Source organism: Malurus melanocephalus, unplaced genomic scaffold, assembly GCF_030028575.1.
Source record: "Malurus melanocephalus ecotype Western Australia unplaced genomic scaffold, MMel_1.1 scaffold_106, whole genome shotgun sequence".
In the NCBI taxonomy this organism is placed as follows: Eukaryota; Metazoa; Chordata; class Aves; order Passeriformes; family Maluridae; genus Malurus; species Malurus melanocephalus.
Window position 1 is genome coordinate 1,356,714 of NW_026623338.1, and position 23,350 is coordinate 1,380,063.

Genomic DNA, 23,350 nt, shown 5'->3' on the forward strand with positions numbered 1-23,350 from the left:
TGTCTGTTGCTCATTTTACAATTGTAAGTTTAGAAATAGCATGGTGATGAGTTATCTRTTCTTGTAATCTGCTTCCCAGCTATTTTTCACCTCTGTCAAGCACGTAGAAGGGTAAAAGGTACTCACAGAAGGGTGTGTCTCAGCATGTGTCTCCTGTTTCACAGCCTCTGCCTGAGGGGCTGCCTGTTGGGGGAGAGTTAGATGGAAACAAACAAGCCAATATCCTAAAAATCACTTTGWAGAGTCACAGTTAAGTTAATGATTACATGTCTAGTCCAGAATTGATGAATTTTTACTTTCTGATGAACGTGTTGGTTTGAGTGTTGAAAAACTAAACAAATAACAAGTAGAATTTCTGTTTCTTTTAAATATCAGCAGATTAGTGTAAAAACCTCCTAATGCTTTTCATATGCAGTGTAACCTKGTTGGTAGGGGAAGCAGATTTTGGGCTTGTATCTCCATTAGGACAACTTTATGACCTCCCAATAAAGCTGTCTGAAGAGCTTATTTAAACTGGGGGGCAGATACTGGACACCAGCCCTTGCTTAATTGCCTTTGTGTTGCTTTGGAGATGGAAAGGGGGCTGCAGCAAGAGGCTGATTGCCCTCAGTGTTTGAAAATTCCCTGACAGTGCAAAGTCACAGCTGTGTCCTCTCCTCAGGAGTGTGAAATCTGAGAGCATCAGTGGCTGGCAGGAAATGTTCTGCAGYTACTGTGGTAGTCCCTAGAGCCATGGCAAATTGTTATGCAAAGATTACAGCAGCAAAGTATCTGGGAGCCCACACTGACACTGCCTGCCACCAACAGGCATTTATTTAGGCTTGTCTAAGTATTTCTTTGCAAATGAATTGTRTCTGTTCGTGCCACAGGAACAATTTGAAAGCAGTTAGTATCAGCACAGTACTAACTGTTGCTAGCTGGGAGTTCTCCACGGGTTGTTCTGTTGATACCTTCTTGCTGGCAGGCTGTTGCCCTGCCATTTGTGGTGCAGACAGGGATCAAACTCTGTATCAAAGCTGACATGGTCCTCGCTTTCCTGGCTGTGTATCTGTCACCCAGGTAGTGTTCCAGAGTGCGTTGTGCTGCTGGTGCTACTTTATCTAGAGTACCTCACCCTTTTGAGCAATATTTTGSAAGCATGTGCCAAATCTTTTCCAGCTATGCAAAGATGTGCTTGTTTAAATAGTTCAGAAAATGTTAAAAAGCAGTCAGTCTTGTGACACCGAGCACAGCTATTGTTGGCTTGCTGTGACTGTGTCCTGCTGTTATACGTTCCTTCTCACAAGTAACTGGTCAGTAAGATCAGGTAAAGCTTACCTAACTTGGAAAAGTTGTATTTCAGCTTTYTTTAGACTGAGATATTCTAACTGTTTTTAGCAAGTGTGCAAAGGCAGCTTCTCCTGTAGCGACAGCAAGGGATTAAGTGGAGCAGAAGATGACCCAGCAGTGAAACCAGTATGTGAAGGATARTAAGAGGCTTTGCATCTCAGGCACCTCACAAACCCTGCTCTGTTAATATTGGCTACAGTCTCTGATGCCAGATGCTGTCAAGAACAGTAACCTTGTCAGTGTCTTTAATCATTACACATGGGCCCAATTGCAAAGCATCCCCATGAATTGACATTGACATTGTCAGAACCGCTGTGTGATTGACAGATTTAAAGCTGTTGCATGTAGGACCCCTAAAAACTTTTCAAGTTATGGGGCCTGGGTGTCTGCTTCTGAGAAGGAGATTTATTGAAAGTCTTTAGAAAGGTGAGAAAATGTGATACTTCTTTGAGAAGGGGTGTTTTGGGGCTTTTTTTAGTATGTGGAGTGTTTATGCCATTGCAAATTAAAACTGAGCAGCCAACTGATGTATTTCTTAAATGTGAATCTAAGGGACAAAAAGTGCAGTGTACAATTTTCTATCAGCAAAGGTTAAGCAGCAAGAGTGGCATTATGTATTTTACTGGGCTCAGTATCAAACCATCTTTCCAGTCAGCTGTGCAAATACCTGTGTTTTAATCAATATGTCTGCTCTGTGGCTTAAAAATAAGTTCCCCTGTGGAGATATTGGAATACTGAAATTGCRCTGTCAGCAAGAGCTCTGCAGAGAATGTCCTTTTCCTATTCTTTAAGAGTGTAGAACAGTGTGACATCCTGAAATAGGAGCTTTTGCCTCTAACAAAAGATTTCTCACAGATGTACTGTGTTTCTTCAGTAATTGCCTCAGGAGCAGTGATTCCAGAAATATGCAGAGCATTGGGCAGGGGGTTTGTAGAGMGTACAGACACCTGGATACACAACTAGAAAATAAAATTAAATTGTTGGCTGGCTTAAGACAGATATAGTCATGTTTGGATATGCATGGTCTGAGAATGTTTGCTGTCTTCTCTTCCTACCTCTCTAGACCCTGGAGCAAATTTATGGGGGACTTAACTGTCTGCTCCTTCTACATTAACAGCAATTTCTCAAATATCAATGTAATTTTCATACAGAGATTAAAAGTGCAACTGCATATCAAATCCATATAGGCAGCATCTAAACCATCATTTGRTCCATTTAGAGACATTTGAAATGTTCTTTTAAATGTCTGGTTCACTGAGCAAAAAAGGTAAGATTTCTAGCCCTGTTTTCTCAAGTTTTGTGCAAATAGTTATTTATATCTCTAGCATTGGAGCTTCTGATCACTTCCTTGGAGATAAAAGATCTTCCCATGGAGGAATTCTGAATTGATCCTGAATTAATCAATAGTCCTCTTATCCCATCCCAAATAGTTATTCTTCCCTTTTTTGTTGCTTAGATTGTAGTACCCACTCTACCTGAATTACCTCCACTGAATCCAGTAAGAAATCCAGTGATCTGAGTCCTCAGCTGCCATTAGCAATTAGGCAGTTGACAGGASAACTGTAGAGCCAGTTCTCATCCAGGGAATTCCCAGCTGAATTTGAAGTCTGCTTGCAGAGCAACTTCACCCTACACAGAGTCTGCCTCAGGCAGTGCTGTAATGCCTGGGTCCAACAACGCTTTGGCATCGGTGGGGTATTTCACAAGCTTCTTAGAAGAAATTAGGTCTCCTTATAAAGCAGAAACTTTATAAATGAAATATATGAAATGCAAAATAAATTCTGGCAAGCTTATTTTTGTTTTTTAAGATTGGCATCCTAATAAATCACCACATATCACAATGCTTCAGTGCACTGTTTGCCTCTTTCTCCTCAGTTAGCCTAAGGCCAAAGACTGAAATAAATTTTTTCGGCTCTTATCCATAAATTTATTTTTAGGAACCCAAGGCCTTCTGGCACTTTATCGTTTTGAAGATTGATAGTTAACTTGTTTCTAGCTAATTGAGCTCCTTTGATGTTGAGTTCATGATTCAATCCAATTCTTTCACAAATTTAATTTGCTGTCCCTATGAGTAGATTAGACATACCTTTTATAAAGTCAGGTACAGAGATAAATTTATGCCCTGATCTGCTAAATGTCTTAATAAAGGCACATTATCTCTTAGCTAATTAAATCTTAAAGCAGCTAGTGAAAATTTTATGCCTTCTTTGTTGCTGGTTGTCAGGATTCCTTTTTTGTCTCATCTGTTGAACTCTGTTCTGCTAAGGTATATTCCTTTATCTAGTTACCTTATGCACATCATATTTCATCATAGCTGGTTGAATTTGGCTCACAGTGCACAGATTTCATCAGGCTGCCAGTGTTCATGAGACTGTTCAGTAGGACTGGCTGGGCCACTCTTAAACAGCAAAAATGACATTAATTCTACTTTGGCGAGTGGCTTCAAAACAAGCTGCTGTTGTACCCCTTCTGTGTCCYGCCAAGCACCTGAAAAAACCTTTGTCTGAGATCTCTCTGGGGGTGTCAGAGTCTGCACAAACTGTTAATCAAAATTAAACAATCATCACTGTTAATAGGCAACAGGACAGGTTTTGGAAACTTCCTTACAGTAACTTCCCGTTGCACATTCTCATACACCTCTAACAAAACAAGGACAAACTGTGCAGCAGATGTACCAGAAGGGATGCTCTGTAATAAACATTGCAGTGAACAAAGTTTTACTTCCAAGACTGAGGTATGATTGTGGCCTTCTTCCCTTTCAGTGTGCAGAAACTGAGTGAATTCCTGTCAAGTGAAGAAATTGGAGAAGAACATGATAAATCTTCAGAGCTAAGAAGCACAGATAATCAAAGCAAGTACCAGGCAGTGGTGAGTAAAGCTGTCTCAGTGCCGTTGAAGTGGCTGCATTAGTTCGTACCCAGAATCAATTTTCCACTTCCCCATTTCCTACTGATTATTTCTTTCAATTGCAAGACCTATTTTAATACCCTGAACTGTATCATTCACATTGTGGTTGCTAGGGTTTGGGACATTTTGCTGATGCTGCCACCAATTAGTGCTTATTTCTGTCTTTCTGATTTTGCACAGCCACTCAAGGTTGTGAACCGCAAGAGGCCTGCCAGGGAGGACTGGAACAATTACAGCTCTCACACCAGAAGACCCATTAACATCACAGAAGCAGATGATTTTTGTGTAAAGGTGATATGAAGGTCACTCTAATAACACTTATATTAGCTCACTAATAGTCACTTTTGTATTCTGATGGCACTTTCAAGTTGAAGGACCAGTGTTTGGTGTGAACTGTCACGCACTTGGGCACTTTTCAGAGATTAACCTCCACCTTTCTCCTCTCTGTCTTCCTTTTTAAAAATTAACTACCAGTCTCTAGGTTGTGATTAGTTGCAATTATTCCTCTAGATTTCACCCAGCCATTTTCTATTTCAAGTGTTTGAGTCATTAGCCCTGTGCTGAGGTCCAAAATTTTTCACTCAAAACAGAGAACAGCCTAGGCTGGAAGGAACCTCAAAAGATCATGTGGCCCAACCTTTATCTATACCAGACTCTTTCTTCTATTTCCAGTGTCTGCACAGAATAATGGGATGAATAAAATAGAAAATAATTTGTTCTAGACATTCTCAAAATAATCTCATCATGGATCTTCCCTCCCTCTTTTGGAATTCCTAGTAACCTTTCCCTAGCTGAAATTAAAAACTAACTCCTGAAAACCTAACTTGTCTGAAGAGAAAAATTACAATTACCTATGCCACTTTGCAGACTGATGCTCTTGATTTCCTGTGGAAATGGCCAGAAGTAATCATAATCCTGATGGTTGTTATAGTGATGAAGCTGTTTATTTAGGCAGTCTGCTATTACATTTGCATTTCCAGCAAAAGAGGATGAATAATTCAGTTTCATGGGATTAAGTAGGACAACTGGTAATGCTTTCAGCTTTTTTTTAAACATGCTGAATTGGTTCAGGATCTTTCTCGAACAGACTTCCAGGAAAATAAGAGGACTATTTGAAAGAGAGTTTGGGGGCAGTGTTGGGTCAAAAGACAGCCTGGAGTGCTAACAGAGGAGTTTGTCACAAAGGAGAGGCCAGTGCAGTAACCCCTGTAAGGACAGTGTTTGTCAGGCTTGAACAGAAATCCAGGACCAAGGATAATCTTTGGCTCCATCTGCTGACACCATTGCCAGTGCCAGCCCCTGGGTCAGGGGACTTGTGCAGGTGCTCTCTGTCTGTGCTCATTGCCCAGGAAGGGGTGTTTGTTGGGAGAGGATCCTCTGTCTGCCTGTGGTAATCCAGACAGAGGAATACCCCACTTGCTTTTGCTCAAGATAGGAGTTTCAGTTTTTCTCAAGGTTATGGTAAAAGTGTCCCCTTCCACTCCTTTTAGATGAACATTTRTTGTATCTTACACGGCTGAAAGGCTTTGAAGGCTTTAGTGGCTCTGAAAACGTGAGAGAAGAGGGTCTTGTATAAATGTAGGCCTTTTAAAATTGTCTCCCATTCCTTGTTTTTCACAGTATCCATAGAAATCTCCATTTCATGTCTGAACAGGCTTTGTTTCTTGGTTCTAGTACTTTTCAATGTAACTATTTCTGTATCTAGCAAAACCTAGATTATCTGAGAATTGTGCTAGAAATACAAAGAAAAATGCTGTGATGGGCAGCAACATCTAATTTTGTGGAAAGTTCTGCAGGTCTGCTTGGAATTTGGATGGTTGCTGTATAAACTGCACTGTGTCTCGAGTGACATTCAGGGCTCTGCAGAGAGCAAACTGGGCRTGTATGTCATTTAATTGCTTTGTAATCATTTCACTTACTATGTGTACCTACCTTAAAAATAATAGAATAAGAGGAACTGTAATGGACAACCTTTTTTTTTCCCTCATGAATTCTCAATAATCTTTAATAGTCTAATCTTGCTTGTTTGAGTACAGGGGTTTCTGCCCATGGAAATACAGTCCTTTACAAACTCAGTCACTTGAAGATCCAGTTCCTGCATTGGGCAAAGCCTAATTCTGTTCCTGTGCTCAATGTAATGAAAAAAAAGTATCTCTGATGTTAGGAAAAAAAAAAAAAAGTGAGCTCTACAGCTGGGTTTCTGTTTATTTTTTCTCTCCATCTTGGTACAGATCACAAATGGATTTTTCACTTGGACACCTGAAGGTCCTCCAGCATTGTCCAATATTGATATCCGAATCCCTCAAGGTACAAAATTAAATATACAGAATAAGATGCTTTTCCATAGGTGTTTGATAAATCATGATCTCATGTATACCTTCCTCTCTTACAGGTCAGCTAACAATGATTGTAGGGCAGGTGGGCTGTGGTAAGTCRTCTCTCTTGCTGGCCATACTTGGTGAGATGCAAAAGATCTCTGGGAACATATCCTGGAGCAGGTAAAGCCATTTAATTTAAAATTCTAATTTAATTCTAAAATTCAGCTTGAGTTGAGTACTAATGCAGAAAAAGCTCAAAATCTGTTCTGGGAATTTGTGGAGTCAGGGATGTGCTAGATACGCAGTCAAGAAAAAACCTTACCCTAACATAACCGTACCCTTACTGAGAATCCCCAGCCAGGGTGAATCAAGCTGTCTGTTCCTTTAATAGGAATGGATGACCTTTCTTGGCCATTCTGCACTCCAGCAACATTCCCTGAGTGAAATTTGAAATCAGAAATAATTAGCTTGAGGTGTGGTGCTACTTCAGAATGGCGTTTGCACTTTCAGGCCTGARCTCTTGTCTTTGCATGGAGCTGTAAACAGCTACTGGCTCACTGGGAGCAGTGCCTGGCTTAGTGTGTGCTCCATCCTGCACCAGGTTAGTGCCTGAGAATCTGAAGAGTGTCTTGCAAGTGGCAGTGACCTCAGAGTCCTCCCCAGTACACCCTGCCTGATCTGACCTCAGTGTGAGTGAGTCCTTCCCTCCTTTCCAAGGGGACACAGCACCTGTGCTCTGATAGCCACTTATGGATTCCACTCATGTCTAACTTTTGTACTGGCCTTGAAGGGAGAGAAAAAATGGTACTGAACTGCAACAGCTTCTGCTGAGACTTGTTCTCTTGACCCTTAGGCAAGGTGACAGATGGTAAAATACATTGCAGCTCCTGTATATGGTTTCCAGTCAATTCCTGCCATCTCTAATACATGGTTTGATCAATGTGTGAATATTTTATTTTGGCCTGTTTATTTTACAGTACCAAACTTTTTAACCATACAGACTGCACTTTGCCCTTTGGGCTGTAATTGTAGGTAAAGCTCAAGAAATTGCAGAGAGACCTAGAGAAACAGTTAATTTTATTTCCAACTGATTGGGAATGAAGGAAAAACAGGGCACCTATAAATCACACACTCTGATGGACAGAGGGTCATTTTTACCCAGGGGTTCTGCACSGATTCTGTGGAGCAGTTCTCTAAATTCTCTGAGTGCTTGTAGAGAGACATGGTTTATATCCAGCCTTCATGCCAGTCATACTACTCAGAATTGCACGTGCTTTATTAGCATAGTACAAGGAAGGAAGGTTGTCTATTTTATAGGTGGGGAAAATGAAACATAAGAAGGTGACCCTTTCAGCTAGTGAGGGAAAGAAAAACAGAAGCCAAAGTTCCAGAATGTGGTGATGTATCCATGAGAACATACTTCCCTAAGCAGAAAATCAGACTATGGTGAAGAACTATGCAGAATCCCTGCAGCCTTATTAGGTGAGCTAATTTCATTTAAGCAAGGCTGTAATTTTTTACAGATGACATAACATAATTAAGAAGTGTAATTTGAATGTCTGATGCTAAACTAAAACAGATGACACGATGTTTCTGATCAGAAACTGTGCTGTGTTTTTAAATAGCACTTGTTTAGAAGTATGTGCTTCACARCAGTGGAAAGGTCAGAACTGGATTTTTATGTCTTCTATATGTGCCAAAGTATCACAAGGTGAAATTCAGTTGTTATCACATTTGCTCTGCTATCTGTCAGATATATAAAGAGGGACTTGAGGCCGAAACAATTTGAGCACTCTTAAGTGCTAGCTGCAGTGGGACAGATTGTGTGTGGTCTCATCTTTCAGAGCTGCTGCCATGGGCTCTGGTCTGTTCAGAGTGATGGATGCAGCCCGTGTGGGCTGCACACCTGTGGTGTAAAGCTATCAGATGAAAGCTCCCTTAATTTGATAAGAAAATACTACTGYCTGACCAGGAACATGCAACCTTATCAAGTTCAAGGAGAGTAGTCTTACCAAGTAATCACCAGGGCTCATAGCCTCAGCTCAGGCAATGAAAAGTGTCACCCCAATCAGGAAGATCCTCGTTACAGCTCTTTCTTTGGGAATGCTTGGCTTCAGTCATTCATGTTACATAATAGACCTGAATTAGTTCATCCAAATTTCCTTCCCCTTCCCTTCCTCCAAGGATATAGCTATGAAGATGGAGGATGTATCCTGCTGACATCACTCAGTGCTCAGGAAATCTGGATGCCATTGCAGTCCCTTCCCTTGGTCTAATGGATAACGAATCATTTCCCTACTCTTTGTCCCCATGCTTTATGAATAAAACAGGATTAACTGCATATCACCTTTCCCTGTTTCTTATTAAAAAGATTTGTTTCAAACCCTTAAAAAGTAATGTAATTTATTCCTGGGCTAGGAGGGAGATAATCAGAAGTGAGCCATAGCTCATTCGTGATTTTTTGTTGTTTGTGTTAGTGTGTGTCCGGGAGATCTTGCTCTGATTAATGCCTCTTATCCAAAGCAGGCTGAGAGCATCTCAGTATAAATATTTTATGATATAGTTAGAGATTTAACAAAAATAGATAAATCATTCTTTACATTATGTGYAGATGGTAAATGGTAATGATTTGACCTTTTATTGAGTAAATAATTATGGTATATGCCATGCTGATTTCTTCTGGGCAGTATCTCACTTTTAATAAGTCCCAATTCAAGTCTTGTTGGAGTAAGTAATACCAGAAAACTGACCTAATCAAGAAATAGTTTGCTCAAACATAATTATGTCATTTGTTTTAAACRGGATGTACATACTTGCATGTGAATCTTGAGTCTGTATGACATGAAGGAAGGTGGAGATTTAAGGTTGTCAACAGTAGGTTTTCACCTTGATGTGGAATTGACTSTTTTCATCAAATGAAAAAAATTGGTTTTATGCCTACAAAGTAAATTGGTTTTTAAAAATACGTTTACTGGCGTTTTCAGAAACATCCAGGTACTTAATTTTATTTAAGTGGGAAATTAAGATCTGAAGGCTTGAAAATCTCAGTAGGCTCATCTTTGCATCGTTAGACCTCTAAAATACCTTGACAAATTAAATCTAGACTTCATTATCAAACATGTTACTTTAGCATTTCGGCACTGGTAGGAGATCAAGGCATCCTTAAATGCCACATGTTTGCAAGAAAACRGGGAAAGGAGGGATAAAACAAAGTGGGGGAAAGTGCACTGAGAATTTTGAACTTAAATTCCAAATGGAGAGTTGTTTTCCAGCTACAGAACAGAAACACAGATCAGGGAATTGATATACARTTGGTTGAGAGTCCTTGGGCTGTGCAGGGAAGAGCTGGAAAATATATTTTCGATTTCAACCTATCCATCATTTCTGTAAAAAATATGTTTCTGCTTAATGATGTGCAGCAGGCTGATGGCTGGTTTTTGGAGAAAGTGCCACTGAGTTCACCTAAAGAACAGTGGAGTGTGAGTTAACTGTGGAAAAAGTTTGTTCAGTACAAAGTCCTCTGGAGTGAAGGYGGCTGGCTGGTGCTCTCAAATTATACAGTAAATTCAATTTAGATATGATCATTGCTTATTGCACAGAAACTTCATGGAAGTGTCTCAAACCAACCTTTTAATCTCCGGATGCAGTCTTCTCTCCTGGATATTTATAAGCAAATCCTGTTGGCATAAAGTTAATGAGACAGTCCTCTTTAAAGCATGAAAGACTTTGTTCCTCCTTGGTTTTGTTCATATCATTTGACACACGGGTCTTTCATTCTTTTGAATGAAACTGAATTTAGCATCTGTAAGAAGAATGCCCAGTCATCCTGTCAAAACAGCTCTGAACATCTTTGTACTCATTCAAAAATAGCAAAACCAAAATCGGTTGTTGGACCTGCCGACATTTACAGGCACATTCCCCCAAGGGCTGTTCTGACACAGAACCGAGTATGTGCCAACTGAAAAGTGGAATTTGGGGTTCACACTAAGCCCTTATATGCAGCACAGGTGCAATTACAGTCATGGAAAAAAAAAAAAAAAAGAATATCACAAATTACCATTGTGTTTTCCCAGAAAAAGAACTTTTTTAAATGCAACTGCTTTCTTGTCACAGCAGGACTTCTCAGTTCTGCTAGCATCTCCAGGACAAGGTGGAGGTGATTTTATTTGTTGAGTTGAATTAATGTTTTGAAGGAAAGAAGGGTCGCCAAGTCCTTTTGCCTGATGAAATCAAGTCAGTTTGTGTAGAAGGAACAGATGCTGCACTGCAGCCCTGTGATAAGTAATGTTTGCAGCCTGTGCACTAAGTGGAATTTAATAGTTTTTCTTTCTGGGGCAGATTGCTTGTGCTCACTTAAGTAAACAGTCTTTGCTTTCTATTTGTGATGCAGCTGCACTTCTGACAGTGAGACGGGGGAGGATTTCAGGTATGGTATTGTTTGCAATTTTTTGGTTTTCCTGCTAAATCGATTGCAGTAGAAAAAACCAAAGGTTTCTAAAATCTATGCTTAAGATTGAGAGTCAGAATTCTGAAAATCAGTGAAATTTTAACTGCATTATCTCAGGATACAATTTTTGAAACCACTTATGCAAGTTACAAAAGGAAGAGTTGGATTTCTGTTATGAAAGTATTGCCATTTGGAGATTTTGAAAATTGTATCCTAATATGTCTTTGAAAATCTTTCTCTAAAGATCTGAACTGGGTTGTACTTCACTTTAAAAAATAGTATCTAGTATTGAAAGGTTTYATTTATTAAAGCAAATTATCCCCATTACCCTTCTGTTCTTTTTTTTTACATATTGTCATAAGTTTATTTTCTCACCTACAATTCTTGAGGCACACACAGAGGTGTGGAGAGTAGCAGATTAATCCATCTTTTGGCACAGAAATTATTTTTACCTGATTAACATAGCTCAGCTTGGATTTTGGGAATATCTACCTACTACCAAGTTGAATGGAAAACATTTAAATCCATTGAGATACAAGAGAAGTATGATCAGAACTGGATATTCCCATGTTTGAAATTTACAGAAATGGACAGCAAAGGGTAAGATAATATGCACAACAATATGGCAAGACTATTAAAAAGTAGGAAAGAATATTAGACTGGATGAAACATTTACCTACATTATCGTGTGTTCTGGGAATTCTAGTCAGTTTAAGTGCTGTAAGAATATCTCTGGTGGTTGCACTGACATCCTGTASAACATTTTTGGTGTTCTCAGAAGAGAGAGTATTTTGGGCCAAAGTCTTTTGAGGTTTTGAGCATTTGCTCATATGTGTTGAAGACTTTCTACAAGGCTGTTTAGCACTTTACAAAATTGAATCTTAACCAGACCTTTTTTAGGTCAATATCATGTAGCACTGAATTTTAGCATAAAAAGTGCTTTATTTCTGTTGTGTAGTCATTTTGCTGTATTTTTCATTATTAGCATAGTGATACTACTTTGTGGTATTACTTGCACTGTCTGAAATGATGTAGTTTTTTTAAACCTCTGTGTTTGTTTTTTTTTACAGCCCAGAGAAAGAATCTCCTGTTGACATGGAATTCAGGTACATTTTAAAAACTAATAGGGAAGCTCCAGAGGTCCCTTCCTGCCTCAGCCATTCTGTRACTGTGAAAATTGTTTAGAAGTCTCTGCACAAAATGAGTTTAATATTTCCCCTTAGAAAACAAACAGGATGTCTCTGTATGCCACTACTGCAAGATTTAAAATATAAACAAGCAAGTGACCCTTGAAGTTTAATAATGCCAAAAAAATTTATTCCTGAATGCTCAGGACTAGCAAGACCAGAATGCTCCAATAGTTTGCTTCGGGCTGAAAATAAAAGCAGCATATTTTTTGGGTATACAGTAATAATACAGATCGTATACATTTCTCTCATATCTGGAGAACATATGAATTTGAGTTGACTGATAGTAGAAGTTAATTAATTGTGTAAAATAATTAAGATAAAACTGTAGTCAGCAATCCCAAAACACAGGAAAGGCTTTGCAATGTATTATTTCCTCTATCATAATCCTAATCCTAACTCCGTTGCATTTTAAGTGCATCTGTTTTCTTTTAAAAATTGCCAACATTTCATTAGTAGGGTTATTAAGGCACTGAGATTCATATATGAATGTCTCTTAACTACTTGTATTTTTAGTGATCCTGCTGATATACTGGGCCTCCTGGACTTAACAAAAAAAGATATGAAACTAGAGATAGATTAATAACTTTAAAAAAACCAATCTTCACAACATCACAGAATCACTGAATGAGTATGGTTGAAGGGACCACAGTGGTCAYCTGGTCCAACCTCCCTGCTCGAGCAGGGCCATCCCAGAGCACATTGCACAGGATTGTGTCCAGATGGTTCTTGAGTATCTCCAGTGAGGGAGACTCCACATCCTCTCTGGACAATCTGTTCCAGTGCTTGGTCACCMRCTCTGTAAAGAAGTGAATGTGGTTCCTTTTGACAGTGTTGTTTCTGGCATATTAATCTGGTTCATAATTATTAAACACGTTTGGTTCTATATTAGACAAAAGTTCCTAGTCTCCAGGGAACTCAGGGAAGGTTTTCCCTATTTATTGCAAGGCTGAATTTTTCTGTCTGCATTTCTGTGGTAATTAAGAGGCTATGGTTATTCTGTTGTGTTATCAGAGGGGAAAAAATACACCCAGTTGATGAGAACACACATTTATGCAGTCTGGGGACAGGAAGCAATTGCTGTAAAACAATAGAACAGAACAACAGAATAAATCCCTCCGAAGTCTTTGTCTGCTGAGCCGTTGGTTTGCCCTCGGTCCTATAACTGTGAAGCCTTAGGTAGGTTCAGGGTAGACTTTCAGAGCAAGTCTTGCACCCTTCATTGCAGAATAGTTTGTTCACTGGATTTTTAGCCACGTGTTTCTCACACTTTGAGTTTGATTGTCTCTTTACGGTAGCAGCACTGTGGACACGCAGTGGATTTCAAATGTGTGAAAAAGAAACTTGCAAGCCCTTGCAGGCTTTTTGTTTATGTCAAAATGTGATCTGGCCTGATATGTCATCCTAGTGTCAGTTTGCAGTTAGGATTAATTTAGAGGAATTTTCTAAATCCTCAATCAGTTTTGGCAAGCTCACTGCCTGTTCCCAAGTTCCTTGCAGTAATGAATTCCCTAAACGCAGAATGTAATCCAAATGTGAGCGGTGTTCCCAGATATTGTTYTGGTTCTCAGCATGGAGTGCATCACAAGGGCAGGGCGCGTATCTTCAGTCAGCCCAAGAATACTTTTTGCAGAAGTTGTAAAAGCTTTTTCCTGACAATTTTGCTGCTATTTTTCAAAAACTAAATTAGAAGTAACTTTTTTATCACATTGAGAMTTAAGAACTGCAAAGGCACTTTTTCAAGCAATGAAGAAGAAGGGAAGGGAATCCATCTTCATCTTGGAATGCTCAGAGCAATTTTTTCTCAATTATTTGGAAAATTTCATACTAATTGGAAAAATGCTTCTCTCTTGAGGCAGATCTGAATGCTCTTTGAATTAGATTTTGGGACCGCAGGCTGGGCTGCCTGGGGGATATTTTCTGTCTTTTTTTTTTCTTTTGTTTTGCTATTTCTGTTTTATTTTCCAGTAAAGAAAATTCATAAAGCATAATTTAATTCTAATGACTCATCATAAATTTCAGCTTGGAAGCATGTTGGCTGAATAGTGGAATTGTGTGTTCTTTCAGGTCATCAACAAAAATTGGATCCTATCATGGTTTCTAAACAAGCTTGGTAAAAGCCTGAAAAAAAACAAGCAGGGCAAATGGCCTTAGCTTACAAAGAGAAATAAAATGTACTTTGTCAAGTCATGGTTTGACTTGCTTTCAGGTCTAACTAGAAATAGGCTGCCATAATGGCTGTCTAGCAGGCACAGGTCACGTTTGGGTGAGAGGTCCTACCTTTTTATTGGATTAGCTGGTAGGGCTAAAAAGAAAACAAATATGCTTTTGGGCATATGATCCCTCTTTTTGATGCTTTTGTGGAGAAAGGCTGATATGCCAGTGAGTTTTCCAGCAGTATCACTTAACACATCACAGTAACACATAAAAGGTGTTGCCTTTCTCCCAGCTATGCCTCGCCAAGGTCCTCAGTGCATTACAGTCAATAAAAGCACAAATTCYCTAAATGGCAGATACTTGCACTTTTAAATAGTAATAATAAAAATTTATATGAAATAATGCGTGCATAGTGAGTGAGATCCTGTTGACTCTACCTGGTAAATTGTCCCTTCTGATAGTACATTATGAGGGCCATTTCACTGAGGGAAATTTAGCAAATACACTTTTTGTCTGTGTTCTCTTTTCTTGCCTTTATAGGCATAGAAATAACTCATTTACTTCCTAATTCTAATTCCCTTCTTAGAATGGGAAAAATACCTGACAGAGGAAATTGCCTTTCTGCATATGTGGAGTTGTTTGGACCTTTTTCAAACATGTTAAAAATACCTTTTTAGAATGTCCCTCCTGAAATGTGTTGCCTAACTAGTGACACGCTACACRTTTTTTTATTAATATCCAAACATAGCTGGGATGCGATTTTTGATAATTTTCTTCTTGCCATCCACTCTGCTCAAGAGGCWTCTTTATTGAGCTAGACTCTCCAACCCTCACCTCACAATGGAAGAGGGAACAAAGTGAAATCCCATTGGGTAAACAATTTCAGTATTCTGTTGGAAATTTATCGTCTTATGTATTTCCATGATGGAAATTGTCCTAAAGAAAGAAATTAAAGCATTCTTGAAGACTAATTACTAGTTTCTTCATTTACAAAAAATTGGGGTCTAAAAACACCAATTGCACCAATTGGTAAGCTGGGAAATCCTGTGTTTGTTTTTTYCCCAGGAAAAGAGGTGCAGTAGCTTATGCATCCCAGAAGCCTTGGCTGCTCAATGCCACGGTGGAAGAGAATATCACGTTTGAAAGCTCCTTTAACAAACAGAGGTAACAGGTTCCAGCACTGCTGCGTGCTTTACTCCCCTTTTCCCTAAATATTGGGGTCATGTGGGTCACATATGCGGTCCCCATCTCCCTGTAGGAACAAACCTACTGCACCTGCCTGAACATGACAATATCCCCCTCTGACCATGTTTTTCCTGAGTGGCCCAAAGGACAGCGTTTGTTTCACTTGAACTCGAGTGTACAAATGTTTTCATTTCCAAGGCCCATGTTTGTTTAGCCTGCAGTRTTCTCACACCTGATTGACTGGTTTGCCTCTCCTGGAAGGACATCACCTGTTTGGGAGTGGGAATGTTTGTAAAGGATTAATGGGCTGCCTTTTTATTCTGAGTAAATGCTCACCAGACACTGTAAAATATTCTGAGATCAATTGCTGGTGTTCCATTCCCCCACCCTTAAAAGAAATGGCTGACTATGTATTTACATCCTACACTCATTTTTTTCTGTCTTTCTTGGACTTTGAAACAAGAAACAAAGGCCCTGGGTGTGGAAAACAATTAAATGCTAAAATAGCAATTTACCTTGGAAGAAGTCATGTTTGTTTCTCCTGGGTTTAACTATTTAACGTTTTTAATTGGGAAGCTGACCCAGRATCCTTTTTCTTAGCAGGAATATTATTTACTTGCCTGTGATTGAAAGAGATCCCATTAGAACAATTAGTGGCTAACAAATATGTTTTCCACTGTGTGATTTTTTCCAGCTGGTTGGTTTTTGTTCCTCTGCAGGTAGGAAATGTGCTTCCCCAGCACTATCTGTGTGGATTTTGTTGCCYTTTTTGTTTCCACAGGTACAAAGCAGTAATTGATGCTTGTTCCCTCCAGCCTGATATTGACATTCTGCCTCACGGAGACCAAACCCAGATTGGCGAGAGGGTCGGTAAACAGCTACAGGMTTCTATTTTTGGTTTAAATATATACAGGGGGGTTTATCATTTTGTTGGTTCTTAAAATCTTACAGGTTATTTGGCAACAAAGGTAATCTTTTAGTTAAGTGTGTGTTTGGGTCATTAGTCTGCAAGCTCATTGCTCAGTAAACATGGAAATACTGTCATTTATGTGAGGTGCAATGATTTTACTGTGCTGCTATCAGAATGTTTGACTATTCTGCAGCTGCTATTGCAGATATCCTGACTTAACAGGACATTTTTTTTTTGTTTCTTTAGGAGTAACATAAAAATAAATAATAATACTTAGTTTGCTGTTTGTTTGGGGKTTTTCAGAGCCTTTCATTTGCAGAAGGGCAGGTGTTTGATCAATGGCTTTATCACATCAGGGAAGGTTTGGGAGTGACAAGAAAGGGAACAGAAGTCACAGATTTGTAAACAATTTACTCTAGCATATATTGGCACTGTCAGAAACAAGCAAAAGAGCCCCAAAAATGCCCCCTAAAACACCACACAGATACATTGCAGGCCCACATTTTGGAAAACTTTCTCTGAGTTTCTTTGCCCAGAAAGTCTTCTATGGATAATCCAATCAGAATATGAATATTCAGTTGATTTTTTTTTAACTGTCTGATTGCTTCTCTCCTGCTTATCTCCAGGGTATTAATCTGTCTGGAGGGCAGCGCCAGCGTATCAGCGTGGCACGAGCACTTTACCAGCAGACAAATGTTGTGTTCCTGGTGAGTAGGTGCCCTTCTGTTTGTGCTCCATGCAGAAGCACGAGATGGGAGCATTTAGAGTATTTCATGGCTCACATACTCGACACTGTGTTTCTCTGAGCTGAGCCCAATGTGCACTGTCTATTTTAGATTTGTTGTTAGCCAGCCTGCAGGTAAAGAAGCTTTTTGTAAATATTGCAGACAAACAGGTATTGCACATTGAAATGCTGATGTTTGTCCTCTTAGTATGTTGAAAATTCAATTTAACCCTTGTTTTTATCTTTGGGTCTTAGAAATTTAATAGTTTCAACTGTATTCATGAAATTCCTGAGCTGTCTCAGGCCTAAAATTAATGTGGTCTCATGTCTGGGGTGTTTCCTTTCTGCAACAAACTAAGATGCTTTTCTACCCTGAACTGCCTGTTGCATATCCTGTTCCTGCTTCAACTATGGAAAGAGAGAGAAAGCAGGTTCTAACAGCTTCACAGGTGGTGAGACAGATGCAYCCTACACACTCACTAGGAGTGAGCWTGCTCTCTTTCCAATTCTAGGACTTCCTTCTTTAGTTTTCTAGAAGGTTTGAATCCAGCTGTTACAACAGTGAGACATAAATCATGTAGGGTTAGAAAAGCTGTGCACATTAGATGTCATCCATAAGAGAAAGGGAGGCTATTTAGACCTTTCCCTGTCATTAGGCTAATCAGTCTGTGCTTGCTTCGTATGTAGGGCGTTTCCAGAATGCAGGAGCATAGGAGCAGTTGGACTGGGTGCTGAAAATCAGCAGATCAACTACTGGGCTGTAACTTGGTTTTGCCCTTTTTGTTCTTCTGTGAAGGACACTCAATAATCTCCTAATAGTAGTGGGTTCTCTTATGGTTTGATAATGTAAAAACACCTAAAATAAACTTAATTTCCTCTTATTAAAATTTTTWAAAGAATCAGGAATCCCATGTGTTAGTATTGACAAGTACTCCATTCTTTTAAGGCTGATTTTGTGAAGAAATGCTTATGAAAGTTCTCTCACAAGCAGAAATGTCATATGGGTGTTGTTTAGGTCTGTGCCAGATCAGAAGAGTGCAGCAGCAGAGCTGACARCATCTTGCTCAGTAAGCATGGTGCACACAATTGCCCACACACTTCAGAGAGAAAATTCCAGATCACAAAGTTACTGTGTTTCAAAAGCACTTTGTAGGTGCTTTATGCCACGATGCTCTGGTTTATTAGAATTTCAATGGTCATATTTATGTTACAGTTAATTTCATATACTTTTGATTTTTCCTGAAGCCTGGGTTTAGTGTAATATTATAYTGGGAAATAGTAACACTAAGTAAATCCTACAGCCAGCATCGSTATTGCAAGAAGAAATATCAAATCTCAAAGTTTGTGATTCCATATAAACAGAATTAGGTAAACAAGTTTCCTGAAAGATGGTACATATTAATTTATGCCTAAATGAATTGCATATAATTGATTGATTAAAAAAGATAATTTAGGTCAAAAATCAAACATCTGAACTGAGTCATTGAAATTATCAATATTGCTCCTTTTGTGATTTCTTTTTTTGTGATTCTTTGTTAATAGAGTATTGATTTATGAGCAAAAAAAAACATCTGAAGACAGTGATGTACAAGAGAAACAGAAATATACTGGTTGTCCCTGTCCCTGGGGCAATATGCAATAAGTGCCATATTGCCCTATGGGTACATTGTGTGCTCCAGCTCTGTTGGCCCTGAACACATCTGGGGAGAGGAGCAGGACCCAGAAAACCCTCCAGAATTGCAGCATTGAGACAGCTGGCATTACTGTATGTCTGAGTCCCTGCAAAAGCACAGTGCAAGGTTTGCTGTGGTGTAAATGAAGGAAACCATTCCTCAGCAAAGTTTCTATGGCCTCTATTTTATGTCCATATTGATCTAATAGGTTTTGCTGGTATTAAAAACTGTCTGTTTCCTTGAATCCCATAAGTTCTGACTCCAAAAGCTGACCCCTTATCCTCATAACAGGATGACCCTTTTTCTGCCCTGGATATTCACCTGAGTGACCACCTYATGCAAGAAGGGATCCTGAAAATGCTGCGGGAGGACAAGCGGACTGTGGTGCTGGTGACCCACAAGCTGCAGTACTTGCCCCACGCTGACTGGGTAGGAAAACWCTTCCCAGTTTTTCTGAGGAGGAATGTCTTGCTGCAAACAATGCTTTCACTTCATTTCTTCACYAAGTAATAGTTTAGTGGGAAGATACATAATAAAAATATTTTGAAAATTATCCAGTTAGGGGTGCCATGATTTTAAGATTCCCATCTTAGAATACCTAAATAGTTTGGATTTTCACAGAGCTGATACTCTTATGAAAGCAGGTTGCATTTAAAATATATTTACTGCCCAAAARCATTAGTTATTTTGGAAAAATTTGGCTATTTTTTTAATCTCAAAACAGTGAAATGTTTGAGTAGCACATTTGCTTCTGCTGGGATGTTACTCAGAATTTGTGCTATCACGAACAAGGTRCTTTTATGCAAGGTGGATATTGAGATGCATGGAATTATAAGGAAAAACCCAGTATTTCCTTGTGGTTAGTACTTGTATATAATGTACCAAGATCTTTGCCCTTTGTTGGTAAGACATTGAGAAATGTGTATTGATTGTTTTGTTAGGTTTCTTCTTTATATCTTGTACTTTACAGAAAAAAAAAAAGTATGCTTCCTATACCAGTTTCTAATTGGAAATGTCAAAGATGAAGAAGGAATTTTCGTGGTTTTGATTTTTTTTTTAGTTCCTTGGCTCACGTGGCCTTGCACTTAGTTGTACAGTTCTCCAGCACCCCAGGTCTCCTTGCCCATGGTGATTGATGACTGCAGTTATACCTCCTAGCAGGACTTCTCTCTTTCTCATCTTGCACAGGGTACTGCAGCAGTTTCCTGGTCTCAAGAAATAATCACATTTCAGCTGCTTCCTGAGCTTCATATTGGCTTGGCATAAAGTTGCAGATAGACATTCATCTTGTTCTGATCGGGTTGTTGGTGGGCAGCATTTGTCYTTTATGGTCTCTGCTTTGACCTTGTCTCTCAGCTGTTTACCTTCAAGAGTTACCACTGTTCTCAATACTGTTCTGGTTTTCCGGGTATTGTGTCATGGGATACAGGATTTTCTGCCTTCTTCCCCTTCCTATGAGGTTCATCTTAACTTCTTCTTTTTTATTGTTTTTTAAGTATATTCAGCTATGGCCTTTTATCAGTAAAATTGTTTATATTTCCTTTGTGAATATCAGACCCTTTTCTGGATATTGATGTTTTATGAGACATAACAAATGGGTGTAATGAAAATTACTTTATTTTTATMATCTTCTGGATGTGTAATTTTTAATGAAATATACTGTTTCAAATAACCTGTAGCTCAGGAAGARTTTGTACAAACTCTATAATTAAAAATATTTATTACAAAATAGGTAATTGTTTTCCCTAACTGTAAGTTTTGTTAATTCTTAGCAATTCTGACCCAATGAAGGGGGAATATTTTTTTTTTATTAAGAAAGTTTAAATAAAATATAAGTCTATGTCATGATCTCCCAAAATCTTTTTAGCAAAACCCTCAGAAGAATTCAGGGTCCAGCCCACTCCAGAAAATTGTAGTTTTCTTGAATAAATTGACCCCAGAAAAATCCTCTATTTGCTCTATTTTTACCTTTCCTCTGGTGTAAATTCTTAGCAATAAGCAAAATAGATTATTTCCCCACCCTCTGCCTGTGGAAATGTCTGACTTTCCACGGAGAGAGAAAAAAAAACCTCTTTTGTAATGATGTGGGTTTGCAATCTGCATGCCCCATTTTCCAGTTGTCCCTCTCAGATTTAGAGTGACGGTAGTTACATTGTGTGTATAACACTGACACAGACCTGGAAGCCTCTCCCTGCAGGCTTCATCTTGAAGATATTTTTTTGTTTTTTAAGCTTTAGGGACTCAAATTCCCTAGCTCTTCCTTATCATTCCATGGTATCAGAGAAGGAGCCAGCATGCTCATATCTAATTGCCTGAATAAGGGCAAAACCTATTGCACTCAATGTCTTGCTAAAAGCTTTTTCCTTTTAGGAGGTAAGAGAACTCTAAAATCTTATCTTGCTAATGACTTGCATTTAAGAAGAGTAGTGTGCCCCCTTGTCTGCTGACAGGGATCCCATTCTTCTTTTTTCAARGCAGCCTCTTCTAAAAACACAAAGAGCAGGAAGTTTCTGGGTTTTCAGCATCTTGAGTGAAGGGGACAGAGTCAGGAGATAATATCACTGTCTTTGTAGAAGACAGATTTGTTTGCAGAAATATTATTTATTTAAGAAAAGAGAAAATCGTGTCAAAGCACAGCAACACAGCTTTAAAATAAATAGACATGTCCAGCTATTTATCTCACCACTTGTGTTTCTGACTTTTCAGATAATTGCAATGAAAGATGGTAACATCCAGAGAGAAGGAACGCTCAAGGACATTCAGAAATCAGAGACTGAGCTCTTTGAGCACTGGAAGACGTTAATGAATCGACAAGACCAAGAGCTGGAGAAGGTTTTTGATGGGCAGGGCAATCAATATATGCAAGAAAATGTTGTTGTCTTTTTTTTTTTTTGGTTTTTTTTTGTTGTTGTTGTTGCTTCAGGTTGAAAGGATTAGCAAAAAATGACAGGCTGTATGTGATGTCTAACTTAAAATGAATATAATATTAGTATTACTGTTATTATATATCTGTTAAGATCAATTTCTTTATCTGGACATCTCATATTTCCTTGATACTGTTCTAATCCATTCTTGATAGGAAGCCCTATCCATATATTATCATCTAAGGAATATTAAATAGAGCCCTTTTAGGAAAAGGTTTGCTAATATTGACAGTTGATTTTATAAAGATACCTGAATTTCCTCATTGCTTTGGGTGGAAGCTTTTCAGATATGCCTTATATCAAGTTCCTTAAATTATGATGTTTCGTCTACAGGAAGTAGTTACAGCACAGGAAGAATGAGATATTAATCTTAGATCTGATTAATTCCAGGATAACTSTCCAAGTTAAGATTCCAAGAGGGTTGGGACGGACAACCTGAAATTAATATTGGATATCTAATTTATGTCCTTTCATTTAACACAGAGGTGGCAAATCAATCACTTTTGGCTGGCTGCTGTGAGATTGTCACTTCTATTTTTCACTGAATGGAAACAATTTCATTACAACAGTATTTTTTTTGTATTGATTCTCTGGTTGAAAACACATGAACTGTCATTTTTTCAGGAAACAACTATTGAGGAAAACCCTGTTTTGGAAAGAACCAATCTGCGGAGGACGATGTATTCCCGGGAAGCGTTGCTGAAAGATGATGAAGAGGATGAAGGTAAAGGGCATGCTTTGAGCCCATTGCCAGTACATTAATGTTTAACAATTAAATTATATTAGAATTAATTAACACCAAAGTGGCAAGAGAACAAATCATTTTTCATGTGGGCCATGATTTATAAAGTGCTGTTTCCATTGCTTTGACCTCTGGACTACAGTGATTGTGAGCGTTCACAAGTCTTTTCCTCCTCCATACTTTTGAGGTTTTTTCTTGTATGTGAATATGATTTAATAATGAATGAAGAATAATACTAAACAACATGCTGGSTGAACTTCATCTGTCAATAGCTAAACCTGCTTGCTTAAGTTTTTACATAGGAAAAAGGTTGCAGTTCATTTTTATCAGGCTGGTAATTTCGAACTGCAAAACCATGGTTGAAGAAATKGACCACCAAGTGCTGAGGATTTTTTCAACTTTTTAGTGTAAATTACTATGAAATTTAACAGGTTAATACATGCAGGCCTGAGCAGATACTTTCACCTTAAAGCCAATCTTTATCCTGGGTGATAAGACCTGGYTTGTAGCTCCCACTTGCCAGTCTCTTTGATACAGATGTCAGCATACCTGTCCTTTTTTTTTTGCACATTGCAGAAGAAGTAACAGAGAGTGATGACGAAGACAACCTGTCTTCAGTGCTGCATCAGAGAGCCAAGATGCCCTGGAGAGCCTGTGGCAAGTACCTGAGTGCAGCAGGGATCCTCCTGCTGCCACTGCTGCTCCTGTCCCAGCTGCTGAAGCACACRGTGATGGTGGCCATTGACTACTGCCTGGCACTCTGGACCGAGCATGCCATTTCTATCAAGATAGAACCAGAGACAAGAAACTGCTCCCAGTGCATGGTAGGCAATGCCTTGTTCACCTT

The 23,350-nt window shown here is 38.9% G+C and overlaps 1 protein-coding gene across 1 annotated transcript in view; it reads left to right on the forward strand.

The window, feature by feature from the left end:
• The window catches only part of ABCC8 (ATP binding cassette subfamily C member 8), a 70,875-nt gene that overhangs the window by 30,951 nt on the left and 16,574 nt on the right, over positions 1-23,350 (forward strand). The window contains exons 13-25 of the mRNA XM_057369281.1: positions 4,092-4,197; positions 4,417-4,527; positions 6,468-6,543; positions 6,629-6,734; positions 10,945-10,980; positions 12,072-12,107; positions 15,411-15,509; positions 16,312-16,396; positions 17,067-17,147; positions 19,129-19,266; positions 21,544-21,669; positions 22,386-22,485; positions 23,080-23,327. Of these exons, the coding sequence (XP_057225264.1) occupies positions 4,092-4,197; positions 4,417-4,527; positions 6,468-6,543; positions 6,629-6,734; positions 10,945-10,980; positions 12,072-12,107; positions 15,411-15,509; positions 16,312-16,396; positions 17,067-17,147; positions 19,129-19,266; positions 21,544-21,669; positions 22,386-22,485; positions 23,080-23,327 (1,348 nt within the window). The remainder of the gene's footprint in view (positions 1-4,091; positions 4,198-4,416; positions 4,528-6,467; positions 6,544-6,628; positions 6,735-10,944; positions 10,981-12,071; positions 12,108-15,410; positions 15,510-16,311; positions 16,397-17,066; positions 17,148-19,128; positions 19,267-21,543; positions 21,670-22,385; positions 22,486-23,079; positions 23,328-23,350) is intronic.